This window comes from Rhea pennata, unplaced genomic scaffold (assembly GCF_028389875.1).
Source record: "Rhea pennata isolate bPtePen1 unplaced genomic scaffold, bPtePen1.pri scaffold_51, whole genome shotgun sequence".
NCBI classification, from domain to species: Eukaryota; Metazoa; Chordata; class Aves; order Rheiformes; family Rheidae; genus Rhea; species Rhea pennata.
The window spans coordinates 440,114-455,545 of NW_026907687.1; the positions used below are offsets into that span (position 1 = coordinate 440,114).

General features: G+C 51.2%; 1 protein-coding gene across 1 annotated transcript; it reads left to right on the forward strand.

The window, feature by feature from the left end:
• Nucleotides 1-799: 799 nt before the first annotated feature.
• On the forward strand, nucleotides 800-7,089 carry LOC134154884 (olfactory receptor 14C36-like). Its single transcript, XM_062601515.1, has 3 exons — nucleotides 800-1,400; nucleotides 2,036-2,109; nucleotides 6,973-7,089. The coding sequence occupies exons 1-3, from the start codon at nucleotides 800-802 to the stop codon at nucleotides 7,087-7,089; spliced, it is 792 nt and encodes a 263-aa protein (XP_062457499.1).
• Nucleotides 7,090-15,432: the final 8,343 nt, after the last annotated feature.

Consider the following 15,432-nt stretch of genomic DNA (forward strand, 5'->3'; position numbering starts at 1 on the left):
GCTGGGAGGTGGTGTGCACAGCTGGGTGAGGGGAAGGCTTCCCTGAGTGCCTGTCTGTCTCTCATTCCTTGCCTTCCCATTGGCAGGAGTGATAGAGTACTACTGCTTGTTTCTTTATCTCTGAGCTGGTTTCGCTCCCCTGATCTCTGAGATTAAGGAGTGGGTTCAGCTGCAATCAAGGCAGTAACATCCCACTCCTGCTACATTGCCTGGAGAAACATTGCAGGTGGTAAACTAACATGAACGCAGGGTCTTTCTCAGCTGGAAAGGAGTGTTTAGGAAGGATTGGGTCAGCCCCTGCCTTCACTGCACTGTTTCTTTCCCATGGCAGAGTGGAAATTGGTGTGATTGATCCAGATACAGACACCCCAGTTCAAGAGAGCAAAGCCTGGGGAGATGAACCCCTCAGAAGGACCCTCTCTTTCAGAAACAGCTGCCATGAGTGCTGTGTTTGTCTCTCATAAACATAAAAAGAGAATATTCCCCTGGGTCACCAGACCAAATCCCCTTCATTCAGCTCAGGGCGCCCATCCCCAGGTATCTCCACCAAATACACAAGGAAGTCTGACACCTCCATTAATAAATCCCAGTGACTGATTTTTCTGGAGCCCATGGTCAGAGGCCCTGCACTGCAGGGTCCCTCAGCACAAGCCGGAGATCAGGAAAGGAGCTGAACAAGATGGGGGAGGCAATGTGGAGGGTGCTATGGGGAGTGGAGTGGGTTTTGCTCAGAAAAGCCTGTTTTAACTTGTCAATGCCTTTTCCTCCTTGGACAGTGCCCTGAACCAAGACATAGCCAATGTCCAACAGTAGCTCCTTGAATGAGTTCCTCCTCCTGGCATTTGCAGACATGAGGGAGCTGCAGCTCCTGCACTTCTCATTCTTCCTCAGCATCTACCTGGCTGCCCTCCTGGGCAATGGCCTCCTCATCATAGCCATAGCAAGTGACCACCGTCTTCACACCCCCATGTACTTCTTCCTCCTCAACCTCTCCCTCCTCGACCTTGGCTCAATCTCCACCACTGTCCCAACATCCATGGCCAACTCTCTGTGGGACACCAGGGCCATTTCCTACACAGGGTGTGCTGCACAAATGTTTCTACTTGTTTTCTTCTTAGGAGGAGAGTGTTCTCTTCTTACAGTCATGGCCTATGACCGCTACATTGCCATCTGCGGACCCCTGCACTACAGCACACTCATGGGGAGCAGAACTTGTGTCAAAATGGCAGCAGCTGCCTGGGCCAGTGGTTTTATCAATGCTCTCCTGCAGACTGCTAATACATTTTCATTACCACTGTGCCAAGGCAATAATGTGGACCAGTTCTTCTGTGAAATCCCCCAGATCCTCAAGCTCTCCCGCTCAGACTCCTACCTCAGGGAAGCTGGCCTTCTTTTGATTAGTATTTGTTTAGTCTTTGGGTGTTTTGTTTTCATTGTGCTGTCCTACCTGCAGATATTCACTGCTGTTCAGAGGATCCCCTCTGAGCAGGGCCAGCACAAAGCCTTTTCCATGTGCCTCCCTCACCTGGCTGTGGTCTCCCTGTTTGTCAGCACTGGCCTGTTTGCCTACGTGAAGCCCCCTTTCCTCTCCTCCCCAGCTCTGGATCTGGTGGTGGCTGTTCTGTACTCAATGGTGCCTACAGCAGTGAACCCCCTCATCTACAGCATGAGGAACAAGGAGCTCAAAGATGCCCTGAGGAAACTGATTCAGCACATCCTAGTTCAGCAGCAATAAGCTGCCCATCCCTCCTCACAAGTGGTTTCTGATTTATCTAGACACCTGTTGTGCTCTGGGCATTCTCCCTGTGGTAGACATGTTTGTGTAGTGTTTCAATTTATACCTCTTCTCCAAAGGCATGACCTCAGTCTGTCTGACCCAGAGGCCTCCTGTGAATGTGTCTGTCCCTGTGCCACAGCTGGCCTCTCTCTAATAAAAGGGGATTTCCTCAGTGCACTGCTCGAAGGTTAGTCTCTTAACTCTGCAGCCAAGAATGTGCTCAAGGATTTTCACGCTGAAAGACTCTTGTTTTTCCAGGTGCTGCTTGGGCTCAAGCCAATGAGCTCATCGATGATGTATTAGGGAATGAGGGCTGTATTCAGTTCTCACTTGTGGGTGCCCAGCGCTCCTGGAGGTGGGGGTGGGGAATGATCAAGCAGCATCTCCCGTATGGCAGGGCTGGAGACTGATGCCTGTCCTTCTCAAAGGGAGTGTGGAGCCCCCAGGAGAGCACAGGGCACCTCCAAGGGCACCATGTGCCTCAAGGTGAATGGAGCTTCACAAAGTCAACTGAAGGTAGAGGTCAAAACCAATGAATGTCCAGGCGAATGAGAGCTCTACAATCCCAGAAGAGGCAGTGGGCACCCAGCAAGCACAGAGGAGGGAGCTTAGGGAGTTGTTCATGCCAGCTCTGATCAAAAACCATGGGCTGGGATCTAGGGACACACCTGCACAGAGCCTGAGGCATTTGAAATGCCCTGTGATTGCTCAGAGCATCCTCCAGATCCACAGACACTGGTGGAGGTTGTCAGGTGCATTGATGCCTATTTGGCATCCAGGGAGTCTCCTGGTCACCAGAACAAGGGACACAGAGTGTCACTGTGCGCTGCTTCCTTGTGCCACTGGGTCCAATCCCAGCTTGGAGGTTGATGGAATGGCTGACACATCTCCTGCCCCATGGAGTTGCTATGTCCGCTGTGGGGCTGGGGCTGTGGAGTGAATGTCCAGAGCTCAGCATTCCCCTGCAGCAGGCACTGCTGTGGAGCCACTGCCTTCCTGGGCTGCTCTGCTGAGTGGGCTGTGGAGAGGATAGGGGAGGTAGGAAGAGATGGGGAGTGTCTGCGCTGGGCTGGAAAGGGCCTGAGAGAGGAAAAGTGCCAATGTCAGCTCAGCTGTGTGAGCTGGCAGGGTGAGGACACAGGCTAGGGGTGTTGTGATGTAGAGCCAGGTCTCATGGAGGGGAACCAAGACATTCCTGGTGCAGAGGAGAGGAGGTCGGTCTGTGCTCTTGGTTGCATGGAGCAACCATGGCATGGTGCCCCCAGGCATTTGTCACAGACGGACCTCTCACATCGGCCATTTCTAGTGCTCCTTACACACCCCAGGTTTCTGGGTGCATTTTGATGTGTGGACAACTGCTTCCTCCTGGGCTCTCTGCCTGTGTCTAGGGGAACAGTAAACCCTGCCTGGCCTCTCTCCCAGCCCAGACCCCAGCAGATCCCAACAGACCCCAGAGGATGGCAATGTACTATCTCCAATGTGGGACAAGGCCTGGACTGGGTAGGGGCTGGGCGCTGGGGAAAGCTGACAAAGCAGGAGGGCTGTGGGTGGATGGGTCACCGAGGGCTGTTACACGGACCGTGCCAAGGGGACATCCCAGGGTCCCAGTAGGGCCATGGGACCGTGTGCACATGCAGGGAGGAGGCAAAGATGGGAGCCACAATGCTCCTCACCGCTCCATTGCAAAAGAACCTCCCAGGAGAGCTCTCCTAGCCCAACCCCATGAGCTCTTATCCCTGTTCCAGCCATGCCAGAGCAGAGGCTGGGGACCAGGAGGTCTCTCAGGCAGTGCTGTGTCAGCCTCCTGGAGCTCACCTGAGCACCAGGAGAGGCAGAGTGCCATCCTCGTATGTCCTCGTCCTGCTGAGAGAGTGGCACTGGCACCATGGAGATGGCCTCTTTCTGCCTGGGGTCAGTGTGGGACTTTTACATAGGAGGTGAAGGTGAACGTGACAGCCACTGTGCTGCAGAAGCACCAGCCATGATCCCTTGCTGCAGCCCCTACTGCCCTCTTCCCCTGCCCTGCCAACCTCATGCTGCTTCATCTCCTGTCTCCTCTCTGCATGCCGTAGGACCAGCCACATGCTTGTTCCTCCTTTTGGGTAATAGAGATGTCCCAGCCCAGGGCAGCCAGCCAGTGCCAGGGCTGGGATAGAACATGGCAGGGATGAGGACCATGGCAGGGGGCAGTGGAACAGGGTGAGCAGCTCTGCTTGTGTCCCCACAGATGGGCCAGGAGGGACAAAACCATTGGACCAGTCAGGTCCAGCTACTGCTTTCCTATCAGCTCCATGCTGGGAATGTCAGGGTTTCCTGCCTCTGCAGGAGAACAGCTGGTGGTGGAGATCTCACGTGGGTCCAGTCCTGCGCTGTGTCCCATACCAGAGGTGGATGGGGACAAGGGAGTGTGGGGCTGGCAAAGGGCTTTTCCCATCAACTGCTGGGAGGGCAGCTTGCAGGAGAGGGAGAGACTGTCTCTGTGGCCGGGGCATTTCCAATCATGAAATCACAGAGCTCTTCAGGTGGGAAGGGACCTCCAGAGGTCCCTAGTCCAACCTCCCATGCAAAGCAGGGCTGACTAGAGCAGGTCATTCAGGGCTGTGGCCCAATGAACTTTGAACATCTCCAGGAATGGACATGCCACAGCCACCCTTGGCCCTTGGCCTGGTATCTGAACCCCTAAATGATGAAAACTGTTTCGCTTATGCTGAGTTGCAATTTCTTGGGTTACTGAGGGTGTTGGCTGACATCACTGCTGGGCTGCTCACAATCATCCTTGAAAGGTCATGGATATCATGGCAGATTTCTGATGACTGGAAAAAAGGCAAATTCATCTTCAAGGAGGACAGGAAAGAGCATCTGGGGAAGGATTGACTGGTCAGTGTCACCTCAGGCCCTGCAAAACAAACTTTCCTGGAAGATTTGTGGACAGGGGAGTACAGCGCATATTGCAGACCTTGAGTTTGGGAAGGCCTTTGACATGCTCCTCCATAAGCAATTTGTAGACGCACTGGGGAGATGTGGAATGGAGGAGTAAGAGGCTGCCTGTTTCAAAGGGTAGAGAGAAGTGGTACAAAGTCTAACTGACTAATGGTTACCAGTGACATTCCTCAGAGGTTGATACTGGGGAACACCATTAAGGAGAGATGCCAGAAAACTCCCTGTCTTCAATGGCTGCAGAATGAAGCTTGATTTTAGTCTGAAAGAGAAGAGATTAGGACTGACTGTCCTGAGGGTGATTATAAACTACTTGATGCTCTGTATGCTCTTCAGCAGTACTTCCTGTGGGCACACCTCGGTCTACTTTGCACTCCGTATTTCCCCTTGCATCAGAATTGTGGAGAGATAACTGAATCCAGGGAAACCCATGCTGATAATCTGGGCAGCCTGGGGAGCCCACTGAAAAAGCAAGTGTGTGTGCAAGAGCTCACAGCACAGGCCTGGGAAAGCCAAGTGGCAGTGACCTTCCGGAGGTGCCAAAAATTCCAACCCCTGAGCCACGGGGCTGGATGTGGGTTCTTCTGCTCATGCCATGGGCTCCTGACACACCTCCCAGAGTAAGATAAATTACTGTGGGAGAGGTGGAGGAAGAGAATCAAAAGAGTGAGAATTGAGGCCTGGAGTCCCACTAATAAAAATCTCCAAATATGGGTGGATTTACCTCCATTCTGGCAAGGTCATTTCTTCCATGACCAGCACCACCTAGGAGAAGTAGGATCTTTTCCAGACATCCCTCCTGGGATGGAGGGCAGCAGGATGTGAGAGACCTCTTCCAGCCAAGGGGGGAGCTGCTAGGCACTCAAACAAAGATTTCAACCTGAGACCTGGATGTCCAGGTTGGATGATGGCTACAAGACACTGCAAATGTGTGTCTCTCAAGGGATCTGAGTCACATCACAGCCACCACTGAAACAGCCCCAGAAGTAGATCCCACAACATCTTGCCTGAACGAGACCTGCAGTATTTCCTTGCCTTTCTTGTTCACCTAAAGTTTTCTTTTTTAGCTCCTGAGTGCTGGCAAGCAGTCCTGCTCCTGGAATGGTGGGGAAGGCACCAGTGACTGCCACTTCTGCTACTACACTCTGAATTTCATTGTGTTGAAGTAAACCAAGTCCCCGAGGTGTTCTCTGGACCCAGCTGGAGGAGCACAGATGGGACCAGGCCCTTCCTGTTCCTCCCCAGCATGTCGTGCCTCATGGCACTGCACTGCCTGGGGCTGTGCTAACACCCCTGCATACACTTCCTAGGCCACATGCTTGGGGAAAAACAGCCAGCAGTGCTTATGGGAGTCCATTAGGAGCATGCCCTCAGGATGAGCAAGGAGACTTCAGGCTCTCATCACCCTGTTGGAGAGCTGTTGGCTGTTCCAAGGACTGAGGTGAGGAGGGACAGGTCCCACAGCTCATGAACTGAAGGTGCTGATGGTGAAGGTAGCAGGACCAGGGGTCCTGCTACTTCCTAGGCCCTCTTCCAGCTCCTGGAGAGCCGCTGCAGGAGCAAGCAAAACATTCTCCAGGTTCCTGGGAATGAATGACGGGGTGACTTGTGTGTGAGAACATGACAGGCCAGCACCAGGCACATGGCTGGGGTTTGTGCTTGTAAGGAAAATGGTGCCTGAGCACCTGCAGCAGACACACAGCTTAGATCCAAATTGTGAGGTCACTTCTCTCTGAAGCTGATGGGCTACAGCAGACAGTTGGTTCATGAAAAATCTTTTTGTTTGCCCTGTATCTGCTACCCAGAGGCCAGGAACAGGCTTATGGCTTTGATACTGATTTTGAGAACATTCTTTCCGTCAGCACTTGATATGCCAGAAGCGATCAGAAGACTGGAGTTTGTGCTTGTGAGGTCACTGCTGCCTGAGTGCTGATAGGCTAGCAGTGGGCACATGGCTTTGATTCTGATTGTGAGGTCGTTTCTGCCTCAGTACCTGATAGGCCAGCAGGAGGCTCTTGGCCCATGTAGGTTCTTGTGATGTCACCTCAGTCACCAGTGGTGGTAGGCCAGAAACAGGCACATGGCTTGTATGGTCATTGTGAGGTCAGTGCTGCCTGAGTACTTGTTAGGTCAAACGCAGGGACATGGCCCTGATGCTGATTGTGAGGTCACTTCCTGCTTTGCAGCTGATGCGCCAACAGGAGGCTCTTGATTGTTGTCAGATCATGTAAAGTCCCCTCTGCCTCTGCTGCTGACAGGCCAGAAGCAGGTTCATGGCCTCCGTGCAGACCGCGAGGTCACTGCTGCCCGAGTACCGGATAGACCAGGAGCAGGAACAGCATCAGCAGAGCAACTGTGAGGCCACTTCAGCCTGAGCAGCTGAGCAGCAGCAACAGGGCTGTGAAATGGCTTGTCAGGACACTTCTGTCTCTAAAGATGACAGGCCAGAAATGCACTGACCTTGCAGGGCTGTTCCCTGCTGGGCTGGGGCTCTCCAGGGAGGCCTGAGCTGCCCTAGGCTGTGCTGGGCAGGGGACTTGTGCTGGGCTCCTGTTACCATGGATCCAGCAGGGTGCCTGGAGTCCACTGAATGGGCTCATCACCGAGTTCCTGCAAGCAGGGATCTGGTTGGCTGAAGGGATTGATTGCACGTACTCGTGATAGATTCTGATCAGAAGATGTTTATCCATATCAGAAGGCAATATATATATATTGATACAGTAAGCACAGTCATCCATGCGACATATACAGCGCGGTGATTGGCTATACAGCGATAAGCACGCGCTCCAGCTACTAAAGCGATTGGTTATGTCCCTTGATACAATTTTCTCACAAGCAGACACCATGGTTAGCTGCTTGGCTCATATTCTGCATTCTTGTTCTGTGTTTCTCACAGCACACCTGCATCTAGTCTCAGTTGAAGGACGGGTCGCCTGTTCAGTGTCCAACAAACCCCACAATTCCTCCTCTTTTATTTTCAACCAGCCACACGCCCTTCAGCATGCCCGCTATCATGTATCGCAAGCATTGCAATAAGCAGGGAATAAGCAGCATTAGAGTGCAAATAACAAGTGATATTAAAATACTGAGATTAACAAGTTCTTTCACCCATCCTACGATTCCTAGGTCAGAGAGCCAACTATCAATACCAAATGAGCTGTGTTGTAGCTCATTCGTTAATTGTTGGAGATGCCGTACCTACATAAAGATGGAATGGGAGTGATTGGACAGGTTCATACAACACATGCCGTCAAACTCATCACACCCATGTCATTGGACTAGCAATAAAAAGTTGGTTTTATCAGTATCCCAAAAGTCTAGATTATCAGCACAGTCAGCTGCATAAGCCTGAGTGCTGCGCTTTTCCAGGCGATGGGCTTGGGTACTGTTTAAGATCATAGTATCAGGAATGAGACCGGGTTTTGGTCATGTAATTGCACCAAAATGAGGCATTGTGATAGGGCACAAGCATAGCATTTACAACATGTTTGGTGGTCTGGTTCTGGCCTGTGTAATTAAAATAGAGACAGGCATCCACTCGCACAGTTCCTGGAATGTCCAGTTCCTGTGGCTCCCAGGGGGCAGGCGGGAGATGGGCCGCCCAACCGTCCCAGTTGTCAACTGCTGTTTGAGAGGTTTTGAGGAGGTCACTCACTGGCGAGAAGAGAGCGATCACCGTGCACCAACTTCCGAGGGGTACACCCACAAGACAGGCTGTGAACAGGTTGGTCGGTGTTGCCAATGATAGGCATAAAGATTGTTGTCCTGTCATGTTGGCGAGGGTGACCCAAACATTTGGGTGTGGGGAGACGGAGAGCCATGCTGAACTGCAGGCGATGATGGCAACGAGGAGGACGAGGCCAGGAAGGGTCAAACTCCCCGTGCCGGGACCCATTGTGGCCCGTGACCTGTGGAAACACAAGCATACCCTCGCCCCCACATGATTAGTCGGTGAGTAACCTGTGCTTAAGTCTTTCACCAACACTAACGCGGGCTCTGACCGAGGTACTGGCACAAGTGTTGAATGCATATTGTGATAGTGTTTCACTATAGAGGGCACGTCGTCATGTGCAATGGGCATTGATAAATGGTTTAATACAAATAAGGTCTTCCACAACCTGGCATGTGGTGTTTCACAGCTGTCTCCCCCTTTTTGTTTGGTCAACATGGCCTTCAATGTGCGACGCGTGCGTTCCACAATGACCTGCCCTGTAGGAGAGTAGGAAATACCAGTGTGATGGTGAATGCCCCAGGTGTGTAAAACTGTTGCGTAGACCGGCTGACATAGGCCAGGCCGTTATTGGTTTTTATCTCTCTAGGAATGCCAAGGGCGTCAAAGGCGGCGCAGAAGTGACTCTGAACGTGTTTACTTGTTTCGCCCGCCGTGGCGGTGCCCAAACAGCTTGAGAAAAGGTATCCACCGATACATGGACGTATCGCAGCTTGCCAAATTCTGGGATGTGTGTAACATCCGTCTGCCACAGCTGCAGGGACTGCAGACCGTGTGGGTTCACTGCAGGGGAAGCTCCTGAACCGAACGGCTGGCAGTCCGGGCAGGTTTGAACAGTCAGTTTAGCATTGGCCTGTGTGAGGCCATGATCAAAGCATGTAGCTCTACTGTTTGTGGAGACCCTTGTATTTGTTCTACCTGGCATTGCCACTGACCCCCAGCTTGCCATGTAAGCACTGCCTTGCCCGTTTTTCCTGACCCATTGGTAAAAACAGTGACGCCATCCACTGGCTGGTGGCAGCATAACGGCACTTCCTCTATCTTAACATTGGAATAGAACGAGAACATCTTGTGTGGTGGTAAATGGACACCTAGTTGTCCTTCAAATCCTGCCAGAGCTACTTGCAATTCTAGGCTATTTCGTAAAGACCAGCATAAGTAAACTTTAGTCATAGGTATAACAATCTTGACTGGCTCTGGGCCAGTTAAGGCTACTATTCGGTCTCGGCCCTTCTGAATCAGGGCTGCGAACATCTCGACTCAGGTGACAACGGTTTTCTGGAATTGATGCGGAAGGAAAACCCACTCCAGCAAAATCAGGGGATCGGGGCGCTGTGCGTCCCATTGACTAATAATTGTCATCGGCTGTTGCTCTTGATTGCACAAAACCAGCTGTACTGGGCAATTCTCACTTCTCCTATAGCATTGCTGCATTGTGATTTGGTCATTAACGCGTTGTAGTGCCGCTTGAGCCTCTGGGGTCCATCGCCTAGGGGCTTTGATATCTGAGTCACCCTTTAAAAATGCAAGTAGAGGGGCCAAGGTGGTGTTATCAATGCCACATTGAGTCTGAATCCAAATGATGTTTCCTAAGAGTTTTTGAACGTCATTCAGAGTGTGTATGTCCTCAGTTATTGATATTAGTTGCGGCTGAATTGTTTGTTGTAGGATCTTCCAGCCAAGGTATTTCCAAGGTGGCTCCATTTGCACTTTCTCATGTGCTGTTTGAAGACCTGCAGTTTGTAAGCTGGTGGTCAGTACTTCCATGCCTTTATGACATTTGCTTTAGATGCTCCAGCTATTAAAAGATCATCCATATAATGATACAGGTAAAGCCGCGGAAACTGCTGTCGTACTGGTTGAATAGCGCGGGCCACATAAGACTGACACATGGTTGGTGAGTTCTTCATCCCTTGAGGCAACACTGCCCAGTGGTATCTATCCATAGGCTCCTGCCTGTTGACCTTTGGCACCGAAAAAGGCAAAGTGAGGTGCATCGTCAGAGTGTAGTGATATATTAAAGAAACAGTCCTTTAGGTCGATAATTACTGCGTCCCAATTTGCTGGAATCATTGTGGGCGAGGGCAGACCAGGCTGCAATGGTCCCATATCTTCGATTACTGCATTTATCTGTCGTAAGTCATGTAATAAACGCCATTTTCCACTTTTCTTTTTAATAATGAATACGAGGGAATTCCAAGGACTGTTCGTAGGGACAATATGTCCCTGCTGTAGCTGTTCCTGAACCAGGACTTGCAGAGCGGTGACCTTCTCTCCCGTGAGCGGCCATTGATCGACCCAAACTGGGTCATTGGTTTTCCAGGTTAATTGAAGCGTTGGTCGCCCTTCAATGGCCACTAGTGAAAATTTTCTGAGGAGGAAATAGTAAATCGACACTGCCCTAGCACATCACGTCCCAGGAGGCTAATAGGGATATTGGTGATGTAGGGGCGCACGGTGCATAATGTACCCTCTCTTGTCTGAATGGTGAGAATCGAGGCACTTTGCAAGGTGTTAGACAATCTGCCAACGCTTTCGCAGCTTCAGGGTTTTTTTTGTTTGTTTGTTTGTTTGTTTGTTTTTTGCCATGTGCCATGTTCACAAAGTTTCTGTTATCAAACACCAAGTCGTCCTTATGTCCCAAGCGGTCAAATCCCCCCGAGACACAGCTTCCCAAATTGTCTGACCTGCATTTTCCCATGTTTCAAGATCAAACACCGCTGACACTGTGGACAGGGCCCCTTTTGCTTTTAACCATTTAACTAAAAGTTTCACTACTTTCTCATCATAACTAACACCTTTCTTAGCTAATATTTGCATTAACAACTTAATGATAACTTCCTCCTCTGTCGACAGATTAGATCCCATAGTTATGCTCCAGCTGCTCACCTGTAAACGGTGATTGCCCGGGCTTCTTGCTGCAGTCCCACTGCGAGCGATTCGTTCAGCTGGAGTCCCTTCTGGACACTCCTGTCAGCACTTATTCGACCCTATCACATCGGGGTCACCATTTGAAGGGATTGATTGCACGGACTCCTGATAGGTTCTGATCAGAAGACGTTTTTCCATATTAGAAGGCAAAATATATATATCGATACAGTAAACACGAATCATCCATGCGACATAAACAGTGCGGTGATTGGGTATACAGCGATAAGCACGCGCTCCAGCTACCGACGCAATTGGTTATGTCACTTGATACAATTTTCTCATAAGCAGACACTTATAAGCAGTGTTTCTCATACCATACTTCCTTTTAGTCTTAGTTGAAGGACGGTTCACCTACTTCAGTATCTAACAAACCCCACAGAGAGAGGCTGTGTGTGGGTTGTATGAGAACGGTAGCATATGGGAGGTTTTTTGCTTGAAATATCTCTCCTAACTTCTTTATATCTTTTCTCTTTTCGACAGTCCTCCATGCCCAAAGATAGCAACATGTCCAGCAACAGTTCCTACAATGAGTTCCTCCTCCTGGCATTTGCAGACACACGGGAGCTGCAGCTCTTGCACTTCTCATTCTTCCTCAGCATCTACCTGGCTGCCCTCCTGGGCAACAGTCTCATCATTGCAGCCACAGCCTGTGACCACCGCCTCCACACTCCCGTGTATTACTTCCTCCTCAGCCTCTCTGTTCTGGACCTTGGCTCCGTCTCCACCACTGTCCCCACATCCATGGTCAATTCCCTGTGGGACACCAGAGCCATTTCGTACTCTGAATGTGCTGCCCAGGTCTCCATGGTTGTCTTCTTGTTATCAGCCGAGTATTCATTTCTTACTGTCACTGCCTATGACCGCTACGTTGCCATCTACAGACCCCTGCACTATGGGATTGTCATGGGCAGCAGAGCTTGTGTCAAAATGGCAGCAGCTGCCTGGGCCAGTGGTTTTCTGAATGCTCTCCTGCACACTAGTTACACATTTTCCATACCACTCTGGCAAGGCAACACAGTGGACCAGTTCTTCTGTGAAGTTTCCCAGATCCTTAAGCTTTCCTGCTCACATTCCTACTTCAGAGAAGTTGGGCTTCTTGTGGTTAGTGCCTTTTTTGTCTTTGGATGTTTTGTTTTCATTGTGCTGTCCTACATCCAGATCCTCACTGCTGTGCTGAGGATCCCCTCTGAGCAGGGCCAGCACAAAGCCTTTTCCATGTGCCTCCCACACCAGGCTGTGGTCTCCCTGTTTGTCACCATTACAGTTTTTGCATACCTGAAGCCCCCCTCCCTCTCCTCTCCAGCTCTGGATCTGTTGGTGGCAGTTCTGTACTCGGTGATGCCTCCAGCAGTGAACCCCTCATCTACAGCATGAGGAAAAAGGAGCTCAAGGATGCCATGAGGAAAGTGATTTCAGGGAGATTTTTCAGCAGTGGTAAAATTGCCATTGCACTCCACAAATGACGCCCACTGTGTCCTGGACCAGAAATGAGTGTTATTTGTTCACCTTGTATTATTACTATCATTACTATTATTAGTAGTTGTTGTTATCATGTTGCTGTACAAATGCTTGGATTCATTCCACCTTTACTGAGAGTGCTCTGTCTCACATAGTGGCCATATAAAATTGCGTTCAGCACTGGGTCAGAGCTGACTCCCTCATTGTATCTCTGTAATAAAGTAAGTTCTTCTCAGTGCAGTGCTTAAAGCCTGGGTCTTCTTCCATAGCTGGTGTTAAGAACAGGCCCAAGAATATCATGCCCAAATGGGCTACTGCTGCTGGGGTTCTCCATGAGTTCAGGAGCATAAATCTCATAATCTTAATCATAGAGACTATCTAGGGAATAGTCTCTATCCCCTAGAGACCAACCACTGGCTTTAGAACTCGCCCATCAGTGTCCAGTGGCAGTGGAGGGGATGAATGGTCCTGGATTTACATACCTGGAGCATTCCACCTGTTAATGCACACTGTCTGGTGCCCTTCTTTCTGGAGGGCAAGCTGGAGCTTCCAGGAGAGCGCAGGGGATCTCCTGGGACAGCATGTGCCTGGGGTGGGCAGTGAGTGGAGCCTCACAAAGGGAGAGGTCTTCCAAAGTGGAGTCACCTAAAGGTGAAGTGTAAAATCCAGGTATCTGTGCCCAAAGGAGGATTTTGCAATCCCAGGAGAGATAGTGAAGACCTGGTTGGCATAGGGAAGGGAGATTGGACAGCGATTCATGTCACCCTCTGTGAAACATGAGGAACAGGATCTAGAGGTGCACCTGGATACTACCAGCACCTTTGGAAATGCTCCATAGTCCATCCAAGTACCTGCAATACCTGCATCTCCGTGGTTGGGTCTGCTTCCCACCCTGACCAGCACAACCAAGGCAAAGTCACCCCATGGCCCTGTGGCCCCACAGCCCACTTGCTCTGCAGAGCAGCATCGCCACTCAGGGCCTTGAAGGAGAAAAGGGGAAGGGGATGTGGGAACAGCCAGTGAGATCAGAGGAGGGACTGCAAGAGATGAGAAGGAAGTGGAACTGGGCTTGAAAGTGTATTGGAGAGAAAAATGCTGATATATAATTCAAAGAAAAACATATTCAGAGTGTGGGCTCACTGAAGTGAGGTCAGGATGCAGAGCCAGAAGTCCTTTCTGTCCTGGCCCTCCACATGGCCTGGGAAGTGTCTGGAGAAGAACTAATACTCCCCACCCTCCCAGGTCATAGTGCCATCATCCTTCCTGAAGTGTGGCACTAACACGAAGACTTGGACCCCTTGTGGGAGCTTGCATTGAAGGAAGCAGGGCCTAGGAGGCGCATCAGCTTGCTGCTGTCCCTCAGGCCTTGTCCCCAGCACATGTCCTGGAGACAATCTATTTCCTCCGCCCCATATGCTGGTCCTTACCCCAGACATCACCCCCAGACAAGGCTCTCTGCCCAGCTGGAGGACTCGGCATCCAGCTATGAGCCCTGGGAGGATGAGCCCTCTCCTGAGTCTTTTGCAGGGCTGGCAGGGAGCATGCAGAGGAGGTCCTGGAGCCAAATCCTGGGCCTGTAGACCATCTTCTTCCCATGGGTGCCAAAAGCAGGGTGCCTCAGGGCAAAGATCCAGCCCAGCTTGTTGTTGCATGAACAGAGAGGAGAAACTGCCCCAGGAACTTCCTCACAGATCCAGCCCTTCAGAGCAGATGTTTCCAGCACTGACCATTCCCATGGACCTGTTGAGGGGTGATCTTTGGATGTGACCAGCTCAGTCTATGTTCTGGGCTCAGCACCTGCATGGGGGGAATGACGATCTTGCCTGGCCTCTATCTGGGCCCAGACCCAGCCAGCCCCAGAGCATGGCCATTCTGCTAACCTCAGAGGGACAGAATCAGAGCTGGGGACTAGTGGGAGCCTGCTTGACAGGAGGGCCTTGGGGGACCATGCTGGGGAGATGTTTCCTCACCCCTGGCCACTCCCTGTCCTGTGCAGTGCAGCAGGGCTGTGCCAGTGCAGGATGGGGTGCAGATGGGAGCCATAACACTCCAGGAAACTCCTGATAGTCATGGAGGGGACTTAGCACTGCTGGTGGGGTTGGGGGACTTTCAGAGGCTGCAGCCACGCGTACTCTCTGCCACTACTTCCAGATCAAGGACAGGTGGTTGGTACTGACCACTGCAGCTCACAGTGCCCCCTCTCTTGGGTCACCTTCCTCTCTCAGGAGCACAGCCAGGTGCATAACTCCCTGCCTGGGTGTGCAGGAGAGCTACTGGAGGTCTTCTCATGCCTGCTGATCCCAGCTGTGCCCTGGTGTCAGCCCACAGGCTCTGCCCTGGGTAAGGTGATGTCTCCATATACTCTCCTCTGAGACCAGGTAGGGACCTTCAGCACATAGCTCTGCTTGGAGATGGCCATCATGGCCTTCCTGCACAGTCCCAGGAGATCCCAGCAAGGCTGTGCTTGGAGGTGAGGCTGTGATTGTATTCACTCAAAGCAGATGGGATGGTCTGCTTGGGGGTCAAGAGAAGGAAAGGACAAGAGACAAGAAGGAGAAGATGTAGTAAGGAAAATTTCAAATGAGTTGAACAGAAAAAG